This window comes from Gossypium hirsutum, chromosome D11 (genome assembly GCF_007990345.1).
Source record: "Gossypium hirsutum isolate 1008001.06 chromosome D11, Gossypium_hirsutum_v2.1, whole genome shotgun sequence".
NCBI lineage: Eukaryota > Viridiplantae > Streptophyta > Magnoliopsida > Malvales > Malvaceae > Gossypium > Gossypium hirsutum.
In genome coordinates, this window is record NC_053447.1 from 18,279,333 (window position 1) to 18,291,877 (window position 12,545).

At 33.9% G+C, this 12,545-nt stretch overlaps 1 protein-coding gene across 12 annotated transcripts; it reads left to right on the forward strand.

Moving 5' to 3' along the window:
• The first annotated feature begins 1,190 nt into the window (after positions 1-1,190).
• On the forward strand, positions 1,191-12,049 carry LOC107917483 (uncharacterized). 12 transcript variants are annotated; one of them, XR_005921194.1, is made up of 8 exons: positions 1,191-2,159; positions 3,464-3,763; positions 4,169-4,258; positions 4,593-4,673; positions 5,149-5,254; positions 5,330-5,396; positions 5,468-5,570; positions 6,114-6,673. XR_005921194.1 is itself a non-coding variant. In XM_041106355.1 (8 exons), exons 1-7 carry the CDS (start codon positions 1,331-1,333, stop codon positions 5,541-5,543), a joined length of 1,497 nt encoding a protein of 498 aa, XP_040962289.1. In that variant the 5' UTR covers positions 1,192-1,330; the 3' UTR covers positions 5,544-5,570; positions 6,114-6,673. The 12 variants fall into 12 exon arrangements, 3 of the variants coding, with proteins under 3 accessions (XP_040962289.1, XP_040962290.1, XP_040962288.1); XR_005921195.1 differs by having other exon boundaries at positions 1,192-2,159; positions 5,330-5,344; positions 5,446-5,570; XM_041106355.1 differs by having other exon boundaries at positions 1,192-2,159; positions 5,330-5,344.
• Positions 12,050-12,545: the final 496 nt, after the last annotated feature.

Below are 12,545 nucleotides of genomic sequence, written 5' to 3' on the forward strand. Positions count from 1 at the left end.
ACAATTAAGGCTCTGTTTTTTTTTTCACTCAATTGGGTACTTGAACTTTCAAAATGCATTAAAAAGACCCTCAAACTTAAAAAAAAACAATTAAACCCCTTTTTTTTGCAATCAATTGGATACTTGAACCGCCCTTAATTTTTTCAATTAAAGCCATCACTTATCATAACCACAACATGACACGTGGAAAAAATAAAAAATAAAAAATAAAAAATATAAAAAAATTAAATTTTAATAAAAAATTTAAAAAATTTTAAATTTATTAAAAATTAGAAAAAATTAGAAAAATTGTAATTTTTTTAAAAGTATATAGAAATATAGACAAATTATAAAATTTTATAAAGTCGTAAGAAAATTATAAAATATTGTAAAGAAATATAAAATTTATAAAAAAATATAAAAAATATCGTACTAAAAGAAGCATTTTATAATTTTTTTATAATTTTTATTGATTTTTATTTTTTATCATTTTTCACCACATGTCACACTATGTTGCAACACATGATGACTTTAACTAGAAAAAAACTGGAGGTTGTTAACTTTAACGGTTAACGGTTAAAGTTAATGATTAAATGGTCTTTTTGATGCATTTTATAATTTTTTTTATGAAATATTACAATTTTTTATAATTTTTCTAATTTTAAATATATTTTTATTAAAATTTAATAATTTGTATAACCTTTATTGATTTTTATTTTTTATAATTTTTTACCACATCTCACGTCGTGGTTGTGATACGGGTTTAACTGAAAAGAATGAGGGGCAATTAACTTTAACGGTCAACCATTAAAGTTAACATTTTTGATGCATTTGAGAGTTCAAATACCCAATTGAGTGAAAATAAAGGGACCTAATTGTTTATTTTTGAAAAATTTTAAAGGCCTTTTTAATGCATTTTAAAAGTTCAAGTACCCAATTGAATGTAAAAAAAAAACAAAGACTTAATTGCATTTTTTGAAAAAATTGAGGGCTTTTTACACCCTTAAACTATATATTTTTTATTAGATTTAACAAATTCGACCATCAATTTATCAAATAATAATTATTCTAAATATAAAAATAAATTTAAGATTTTTTAATGAAATTTAAAGAATTAATAAAGTAAGATATTTAAACCGATATAAACACGAAAAGATGATAAAAAATTCAAAACCGGGACCTTAGGATTAACACCTCTGATTATCTCCCACACTTAACCAAACTCGATAGATTTAGCCTTTAAATCTAACCTTTTGAATCATATAAATTTGTTGACTTTCTTTCCATATTTTCTTTCATTCCAAAACCCAAAATCACAGAGATCGGATTTTTGGTGTTAACAAAAATTCAAATGGTTGTTTGCCAAGCTTCAAAGATCCATCTCCCAACTCCCTTTGCCTCACCTTCTTCTTCTAAAACTCCAACGTCTCTCCTCTTTGAACCCCATTCTTTTTCCCTCGCCCTTTCCCACTCTGATTCTTCTCTTTCCCTATTTCCTTCCATTTCCTTCCCTTTCTCTTCCACCCAAAAGTCCCTTTCTATTCCTCCTCCTTCCTCTTCCTCCACTTTCCTTCTCCTCAAAACCCAAAAGTCTCCTAACCCCAGGGTCCTTTTCGTCGTTGCTGGCCCTTATAAAGGTGGTTCCAAGGTTCTCCTTAGATTTTTTCTTTATAGGAATGATGGAAGCAAGGCTTTTGAGAAGGCTAAAGTTGTTGTTTCCAAGCAAAAGGGTATTGAGTTTGATGATAAAGTTGGGGTTTTGATTGATGTCAGTCATGGTTTGAAACTTATAATTTCTGGGTCTGTTAATTTTTTTGCACTGTATTCGGTTTCAAGCTCCAAAGTTTTAATCTTTGGGGTTAACTTGGTGGTTGATACTGATGAAAGTGATGATGGGATCGCTTTTAAGCTCATGAAATTTGCTGTGATTGATTGTTTGAAGCCTGTTTTCTCGATCAGTATTTCGTTTGAATGGTTGGTTTTAGGGGAGGAAAATGGGGTTACAGTTTGGAGTTTAAGAGAATTGGTGGAAGGGAAAAAGGTAAAGAAAGTGAAGAATTATGGTCTTTCAAATGGTGTAATTGGAGATAACAATGGTGTTTCCAATGGTGGATCAAGTACTTCGGAGATTGTTTCTAATGGTCATTTGGATGGGAAGATTGAAAAGCCATCCGTTTCAGGTAAGTTCTATGGGTTTGAACTTTAGTTATTGCTTATAAATCTGTTTTCTGAAAGACATAATGGTTTCTGTATTTCAGTCTATAATTGTTGGCAATTTTACTTGCAAAAATGCTCAAGTGATTTAGTATAGTGGCATCCTTAAATATATCTTTAGAGTTTGTTACCATGATTATATATGTTAAGCTTAATACACACATACAATATAATACTTGCATATACATATTTTGCCTTACTTCACTTAGATGGGCACTCCTTTTTGCACCTTGCGCGTGAGGCAATATAAGGATTCTTGCACTTAGGCTGCACCTAGTGCCCTTGACATCCCTGTACCTGTATAGTTAGTGCATTTTGTTAGACTTCAGATAAAGGTCTTTGCAATGCTTGGTATTTAGAAGAAGGAACTTTGGTCACTTCTTAGATTAATGCTTCTTGTGTTATGGCTTCTGAGATAATTTACAGGAGATAAAGTACGGTCTGGACTCTAGAGAGTGCTTGGTGTAAATGCATTTCAGTGAAGATCTTATAAGAAGAGGTTTAAATACCTAGTAACATAGGAGGAAGTTTGTTTTTTGGTTGGAATTTATTGTTCAGATCTCAAAGAAAATGATTAAAATTTGGTACATGTCAACACCATCTACTGCCATTTTCCTGTTTCATTAAGTTAGATTTCTAGATCAAGGAGCATAGAGAACTTTAGGATTTTAGCTTGAGCCTTATAAAAAACAAATAAAATGGAATGGATTACTTAATCAGGGATGTAGCCCAACCTTTTAGATGCGAGTAATAGGTTATTGTTATCATGAATCTTCTGGTGATTACATATGTCTCATTATGATAGCATAACTCAGTTAATTGGCTTCACTTGGACATCCTTTTCATCGCCTTGTGCTACATCCACTGAAATATGTTCAATTTATTATTTTCCCTAACATATTGCTTTAGCATTTATTTAACCAAGCAGTTTGGTGACTATTGTGAGCAAAATGCTGTCAATTGGTTTAAATCATATCGATGTTTTGAGATGGTTAATTATTTATATTGTAAAGTATAGAGTATATTCGGCTGAGCTCTCTTATATGTTTTCACTTTTGTTTGATTGAAGTTTAGCAGGTGGGATAACTATGCCATTCACTCTATTTATAGTAGGTCACTATGGAAATAATATATGACACTTGCACAATCTAAGTACTTGGCGAGTTTTTTGTTCCTTTTCCAATATAATTATCTGTTTTTTTTTTAAGTACCAAGAGAGTTGACATAAAGTCGGTTCCTTTTTATCTTTGGTTGGCATCTTGATTTGCAGTGAAGCCAAGGTCTGGTAAACACAGACAAGAATCTGCTGAACCAGGTGCATGCTTTGTGCCATTTGAGCCAAAGGAGGTTAAGGGCTTGACATCTGCGAAAGCATCCTCTATGTCCTTGAAGGCAATTTCAATTCAACCATTGTCCTCAAAGAGGTTCTTGATCTTGGATACTGTTGGAGATTTGTTTGTCTTGCATGTAACAGACACAACTGTTGGATCAGATGTCACCTGCTACATGAGGCTATTGCCACATGTTATGAAAGTGCAAATGATGGCTGTTTTTCCCGATATTTCTTCGAGTAAGCTTCTCTACTTTGTTCTTTAGTTTTTCCAAAGACTTTATTTGTTAGAAATGTTCGCATGATTAATGGACAGCAATGGGACATGACTCGGAATTATTGCCATTTGGGAGATTCTGGATACCTAGCAAACAGGTAGTGGAGTCTTTCCATTGTTCTTTGCTAATGGGTTATCTCGTGAGCAAAGAACAAGGAACAAAATAAATATTTTGTAGGGCACGAGTTCAGGGTTGAAACATTGAAGTCATATGCTATTAAAACACCCTGTGTTAATAAAAATATAGGAGAAAGAATGGATAGTAAAATAAAAGTTCTGTGGAACTTTGTTAATGATAATCTATGCCATTTGACCTCAGCTTTATATTACGTCTATGCCATTAAATGATACTTACCATCATTTTGTAGGAAGACAAACTGTTTGGATATCGGATGGGCATCATTCCATGCATGTGGTGGACATTAGCTCTGCTGTTAACGAAACTGATAAAAGAGAGAGTGAGGAAACTGCTAATATGGATCTCAAGTTTTATAAATCCTCTGATTTCATTAATTTAATATTTTGTCATATATACATACTACGTTTGGAGAATACTTTCATATTCTCTTCCATGATTTTGATTCCTTTGTGGTGTTGTCCACAAAATTTTTATTCTTGCTTGTGAATGTTCAAAGATTTTAAGAACTCGATTCATCAGTCACTTTATTACTCATTTTTCTTATATATTATTGTAATGTTCCCATGTGTTCTTTCCAGTTTGTTATTCTAGTGCGTGTTTTTCCTTCTAAATTTTGATGAAATGATTTTCCTTTTCCCTGTTCTATTTGCTAGTTGTTCAAGCAATTTTTACTAGCGAAAAGATCCAAGATATGATACCTACGGCTGCAAACAGTATTTTGATCCTTGGACAAGGTAATCCCTGGTTTCTTTCTTCCAAAGGCATTTTTTCTTATTTTACAACGTGTTTGTCCAACACGGGCATGGTTAGATTTTTGTAAGTTTTTCTATCTATTTGGAATATCCTCATACTCGTGTCATCCACAAATATCGGACATGGATGCGTTGAAAAAAAAAAAATTCGGAGGAACATAGATTCTATCTGTGAGCAATGCTCCTTGAAATTAGAAATTGACTGGAAGTGCTAGCCTATGTATGTTCTCTGTTCATTCGTTCCAAGGGCAGCTATAGAGTTAATTGTATGTGTAAGTAATCAATCATCAAGATATGATGAATTGTTCTCGGGGTTATATGTGTGAATGTATATGAGCATAATACAGACACTGTTATGCTTATTGCATATGCCTTATCTCTGTCCCCCTTCTTTTCCTTTTTGTCACTTTTACCCAAGTTTTGCATAATTATATATTTTGCGCTCTGCAATGTTCAGTTCTGCAGTTTCTGGAGTTCTTGACTTCACCTACTTATATTGAACAGGAAGCTTGTATGCATATGCTATTTCCTGAAGTGGTTCGGCAACCATATCTTTTCGTGTGGTGAGCTTTCTGTCTTTCTTAGGAACAGGATCATCTTGGATCCCCTGATACTGATTTCATTGGATGTTTTTGTAGGTATCCGTGTTCCAGGTTGTATTTCGGTGATTATATACCCTCAATTTATTCCTGGACCTGTTTTTTAGTGAGTACGAATGGACTCTTGTGCAAACTGCTAATACATTGATTCTCAGATTGTCATTCCCTAAGTTTCAGTTGGCTATCTTGCATCTGGAGTACAGAGGAGTCTAAAGTCAAGATCTGCAGTTGTCATCTGTCTAATGGTGCATAAGGCTTCGAGGACATGGACCTCTTGAAGGTATGTGTGATATGAAGTTTAGTTTATCGAAATAAATATTGGGTAATTTAACATATGAAATTATGTCGGCCAGCCAGATTTATGATTGTGTTCTTAGTATTTATGGTAAGTTTGGGTGGGAAAAAAGATGAAGTTTTAGGGTTTATGGATACTGTTGAAAACCTTGCTTGGACTCTTCATTTTCCTTTAATACTCATGTTTGAAATTTGTTTCTGATACATATTCGAACAAGGATAATAAGACCCTCCAATTATATGGAAAAAGAATTGAATATTCTCATTTTGAACATGTATCCATTAGGTTTGAACTGGTCAAAGTGTTATCCTATAAGGTGGCTGAAACGGAAAGAAATATATCTATAAACTCTAGGTAGTGATAAGCTTAGGCATGCGGACCGAACTGAGGGATTTGATTTTGAAAATATGGCTTACAGTTGAAAGTCATGCAATTTATGATTTTCATTGTGATTCCCATGTCTTGCTTCTGGTTAGCAATCTGTTATTCATTTTATCGAGCTATAATTTACTTTTCTATAACATACAGATAATCAGAGGACAAGTCAGATGCTGCCGATAGGGATACGGGTCCTGAGAGATATTTGATCTTTTTCAACTATTCGTAGCCAACATCAACCTCTGGCTCCAGTTATGTTAGCCACAAAATCAATTTGCAACTGAAGCTTTGGTCGCCACATTACTCCGTTTCATCTTCGACAGCAAGCAATTAATTACATCTTGTGTTGTTTACTGGATGACTGAGGTGATAAAGATGGAAGCTAGTGTGTATGATCTTTTATGAAACTCCATTGTTGTAAAGCTTTTCTAAGGTTAGTCACTATGTCAACTTCTGAGAAATAAAATCTGAAGGGGGTGACTTGACAATTCATGTATTTTTATCTTGTTCATGTGTTGTTTCGAGTCATAATTGTGTTTGATTTGTTCTATATTTATATAACTTTTGGCATAGCTTTTGGCGTGTTCCTATATTTCGCCTTTCGGTTTCTTGTTTTGTCATGTGCGGCGGACATATTATGGTGTCTAACTTTGGAAACATTTGCTCATGTTACAATTTCAAGTATAGCTAAGAATGAACCTATTTAGCTTTGTGATACGAGTCACAAAAGCCCAAATTCTTGAAGGCGAGGCCCAATAAGCAAATTCTCAGCCCAATCAAGAAATCCACCCATACTTAGTTGAAAATCAGGCCAAATTATCAAAGTGGCCCAAGTTGTAAAGTTTTATTTTTATTTATTTATTTTATTTAGTTTAAATTTTTATATTCAGTCCAAGAGTCCCAAATAAAAGACCCTTGGCCGAATTTCCATATTAAAATAATTAGGAGTTTTTTTTAGTTTTAGTTTTAGTGTTCTAATTAAATTAGGAAAACATTTGAAAGGCCTATTTATATGGCTTGGCCAGCCACCCTACATTATATTACAATTACATTAAAAATTTCAGATTTGATTTGAGTGAAAATTCTCTTTGAGTTCTTCAAGGATTTTCTCTTGAGTTTTCTTTAGAAGTTGTTTTAACAATCTTTTTGATTGTGGGAGCCATCTTCAACCTTCTTCTTGCCATTGATATTCTTTGGAGGGGAGATTAGAGCCGTTTGAAGGGAGTTGTGAGATCTTTCGAGATTTCAAGGCTTCTTAGGACTTATCTTTTAATTTCTTACTGTCAATTCTTTCTTTATTTCTATTTGTGCTGAATCATTATCTAATCTATTTTCTGTTCTTATTGTGTTTTCAGCCTTTTTCTATCTTAAGGAATCAGCCCAAAAATCCCCAATTTCTAGGGTTTTTCCATACTCTTTTTGGGTGAAATTAGATTGTCGAAATTTGGGAAAAACTATCTTGGTGTTCAATTGGGCAGAATCACAATCTCCTTGAGGGTTTCAAGAACCCTAACACTTATTTCTATTCTCAATTTGATTCTTTGCTGATTTGGGGATTTTATTTCAGATCTGGAAATTCAAAGTTCTAATCTTTTAATTTTTCTGTTTCGTTTCAGATCTAATTGTTTAGGGTTTTCGTAGGAGTTTCTCGTGACTTGGCAACTCGATCTTGGTCCGCGCGCAACCCCGTATCATTTGGTATCAGATTTTGGGCGTTTTGGGTGTTCTTGGTTGATTTCTAAACTGATCTCTATTTTTTAAATTACAAACAGCAGTTTTACCCAGAAAAATTTTCGAAAAAAATTCATTTGAGTGGGTAAACGTTTTCTGATTGATCTGAAATTTTACATACATATTTTTGGCACTGTTATTGAATATACAAAAATATTTCCCGCAAAAAAATAAGTCGAAAAAGTAAAAAAATTGAAAAAAGACGAAATCCAATAAAAAATTAAAAAAATATTCAGCGGGTTGAATTTGGTGCCCAAATTTTCCAGATCAAAAATTAAATATATAAGGACACTCCAGATTTAATTTCGTGATTTTTGGAGATCGGGAACACCTCGAACGAAGTTGTCAAGTTACTCCGCAGTTTTTCGGGTTTTCTGTTTTCAGCAATTTTTATTGATTCTTAGCTGTAGGTTTTCATTTGTTTACCTTTATTCTTCCTTTACGTTATCTAACACCTTCTTGTTTCTTGTGTTAGTAGGATTTAAACGTGTGCACAACTTCTTCCTCGGTGCAACACGAATCAATTGGTGTCTCGTCAGTTTTTGGCATCCTAGTGCAAATTAGGATTCTTTGGTAGTTTGGTTCACACTCTCTAATTGGTTGATATAAACTCTGATAAAGAACTCACAAGATTGAATTCGACCTCATTGAGAATTTGAATTTTCTTTTTGAGTGATTAATGGTGAGGTTTGCTAACTTTTATTTTTGAGTGTTGAGTGTTTATTTTTTACAGGTTTTGAAGATGTCTAAAGGTGATAATAATGATGCACTTATGAAAGTCCAACAACAGTTAGATGGACATACTGCTGCAATCACACAAATAAATGCTACACTTCAAGCATTGAATACTACTTTGAATGAGGTACGAGTGAATCAAAAACATCAATATCGAGATCCAATTAAGGAAGATAGGGATAACCAACCCCAAAGGCGCGGCCCTCGACGTGTCACTAGAATGGATGATGATTTTCATGATCGTGGACAATCATCTTTGGCAAAACCAAGGAGCGAGCAGCAACGAGAACATCTCTTTCATACTCGCTGCCATGTACAAGGTAAGCTTTGTAGAGTTATTATTGATGGTGAAAGTTGCTCGAACATAGCCAGCACGATGATGGTGGAAAAGCTTTGCTTAACCACTACCAAGCATCCACAACCTTATCAACTACAAGGGCTTAGCAACGAAGGCCAATTTAGGGTCACTCAACAAGTGCGCATTGCCTTTTCTATCGGTAAGTATCAAGACGAAGTTGTGTGCGACGTAATGCCTATTCAAGCCTGCCATTTGTTGCTAGGAGAACCATGGCAACTGGATCGAAAAGTCACTCACGATGGTCGTACCAATAGGTATTCTTTCAAGCATCAAGGAAAGAAACTTACCTTAGTGCCGCTCACTCCGGAACAAGTCCATGAGGACCAAATCAAACTGAGAAATTCTGTTAAAACAAGTGAGGAAAAAGAAAAAGAGAATGAAAAAGAGCAAAAAGAGATTGAGAGTGAAAAGGAATGTGAAACAGAAAAGAAAATTGAAAAAGAAGTTGAAGAAAGAAGAGAAAATGAGTTAGAAAAAGAAACAAAAGAAAAAGACGAGGAAAGGCTAGTGAGGAATGTTTCCACTAACCAAGATATGAATTTTTCTTGTGTTGCTACTTTTCAGGTTCCCGAAAGATCGAAAGATAACTTTCAACTTCAATACCTCTCAAATGAAAGACGCTTTCATACGATCAACTTAAGCAAAGATGAAATCACACTACATGATCTCGAAGGTAAGCGAGGTAAGGAAATTTTAGAAACCGAGTCCAGTGCAGATTTGAAAATTATTGATAAAACTTTTGGTGACTTAGTTCTTAAAAGATCCCATCATTTTGATCCGATTAATTGTTACTCTTCGATTGTGGTTGATAAAGTCATTACGAAAAGAAGCGTGATTTGTTATTCTCTTGATTTACCTTGTGTAAAATCCTTGAATTTGTCCAAATCTGTTTTGGAGAATAAGGTAACGAAATTTGCCAAATTTGTTTTCAATTTATATTCTTGCCTTAAACAGTTTATGTGGTTGTACATGAAGTTTGAGTTCCATTTGACAAAGGTTAACTCAACAACGGAGATTCGACTACACTATGCCCCCGATGAACGAAGGTTTGTTTTAAATGAAAAAGGTAAAATCGACCCTTATTCTTTTGCTTATCGAGGTAAGATGCTTGAAACCTTTGAAACACTTTTGTACTCCTCGGATAGTGATAAAGATCGTGTTGATGAACACTTAGATCGAAACATGCTTGACTGTCCTATTTTATTTATTGATGATCTATCTGTTTTGATGGTTGATAAAAAGATTCTTGTTTTTGATAATGCATGTGTGAGTGAATCTATAGACCGTCGATTAATGCATGGTATGATTATGCAACTCTGTGAACCATGTAAATCTTTTCAAATACCTACTTGTGACGATTATGTTTACCATTTGATTTATTACTCGCAATTTATTCATGGTTTGTGGGAACAATGTGAGACGACTGAATGCCTTAAAACATGTCCATCTTTGTTTCAAATATTTGACGAGGCAGTGGTGAGTAAATTAGATTGTTTGCATGGTAATCTGAATCTGTCCATTCACATGCGTTATACCTGTTCTGTTATGCTTATGATTGGACTACAAGCTTGTTTCCGTTGCTATTTACTATCTCATGGCTATTCTTTTCAGTGGACTCAATTGCCATTAGTCCCGTTCGATAGAGGAAAGTCGAGTTCATTTGATTTTTCAGATTCGAGGACGAATCTTTTTGAGGAAGGGGGGAATGATACGAGTCACAAAAGCCCAAATTCTTGAAGGCGAGGCCCAATAAGCAAATTCTCAGCCCAATCAAGAAATCCACCCATACTTAGTTGAAAATCAGGCCAAATTATCAAAGTGGCCCAAGTTGTAAAGTTTTATTTTTATTTATTTATTTTATTTAGTTTAAATTTTTATATTCAGTCCAAGAGTCCCAAATAAAAGACCCTTGGCCGAATTTCCATATTAAAATAATTAGGAGTTTTTTTTAGTTTTAGTTTTAGTGTTCTAATTAAATTAGGAAAACATTTGAAAGGCCTATTTATATGGCTTGGCCAGCCACCCTACATTATATTACAATTACATTAAAAATTTCAGATTTGATTTGAGTGAAAATTCTCTTTGAGTTCTTCAAGGATTTTCTCTTGAGTTTTCTTTAGAAGTTGTTTTAACAATCTTTTTGATTGTGGGAGCCATCTTCAACCTTCTTCTTGCCATTGATATTCTTTGGAGGGGAGATTAGAGCCGTTTGAAGGGAGTTGTGAGATCTTTCGAGATTTCAAGGCTTCTTAGGACTTATCTTTTAATTTCTTACTGTCAATTCTTTCTTTATTTCTATTTGTGCTGAATCATTATCTAATCTATTTTCTGTTCTTATTGTGTTTTCAGCCTTTTTCTATCTTAAGGAATCAGCCCAAAAATCCCCAATTTCTAGGGTTTTTCCATACTCTTTTTGGGTGAAATTAGATTGTCGAAATTTGGGAAAAACTATCTTGGTGTTCAATTGGGCAGAATCACAATCTCCTTGAGGGTTTCAAGAACCCTAACACTTATTTCTATTCTCAATTTGATTCTTTGCTGATTTGGGGATTTTATTTCAGATCTGGAAATTCAAAGTTCTAATCTTTTAATTTTTCTGTTTCGTTTCAGATCTAATTGTTTAGGGTTTTCGTAGGAGTTTCTCGTGACTTGGCAACTCGATCTTGGTCCGCGCGCAACCCCGTATCACTTTGTTTTTGGGCTTGGATATTGCTTAGCCAGTTTATTTTACTTGTGATATAATTACAATTGCTGTTACAATTACAATCACTGCCTATAAATGCTCTCGAGCTCTCGAACTAGATATTAAGATTCGACTCGTTCGGTAACTTGAGTTGTTCGTATTCTTACAATAACCTGAACTTGAAGGGTTATTTATGTATTTAAATCGAACTCGATAACTTATGAGCACGGATGTTATTGGTCTGATGTGATAATGGATGCATATTTTTCACTCAATACACGAGGGAAACCCTTCTGAGCTGTTTCAGTCTGATATTAAGATATTGGAATTTGTGGTTGGAATTGAGTTAAATTTGAATATTTTTCTATGCCAAGACATAACCCCAAGATGTAAATGATGATGATTCAAGATGGCGGCACTTTATGTTGACAATATGACAGCTAAAACGATGATAAGGCTAAAGATGAAGATGAAGAATAGACCAAAACCATTTGTAATTTTTGTTTTCTTATGTGGTTTTATTTTTCTTCTTAAAATATATTTTATATTCATATAATATTTGATACCGTATTCTAATAATTTTCATGTCATGTTCATATTTTGTTTTATTATAGTCATGTTGTGTTCAAAGTATTATCAAAGTTTAAAAGATTTAAAATGAAAGAAATGGGACCAATAAAGCTAGTGGCATAGAGAACCTCTCTTCCCTTTCGGTGAAACCTACGTTACATACAAAGTGAGACAAAAACTGACGGCCATGATGAACCCTACACTGGGGACCCACCTATAAAGTAGGGTGACAACCACATGTCATCCACATGCCCATGCATATCAAGTTGGCCAAAATCCTCATAGAGTGGTGATCGACTGATGTTGCCCTACAATGGCAACCGGATATGATGAACTCATGGACAATTCCTTGTTTGCCTTGTTTGGATTGGATTTTCACTTTGATTTTTATGCATCTATTTTCCATTTCATTTTGGATTTTATTTTATTTAATATTTTACTCCTAAATTTGTTTTTCTTAAAGTTCAATTATAAATCATAAATATAGGTAATATGCTCCTTTTTA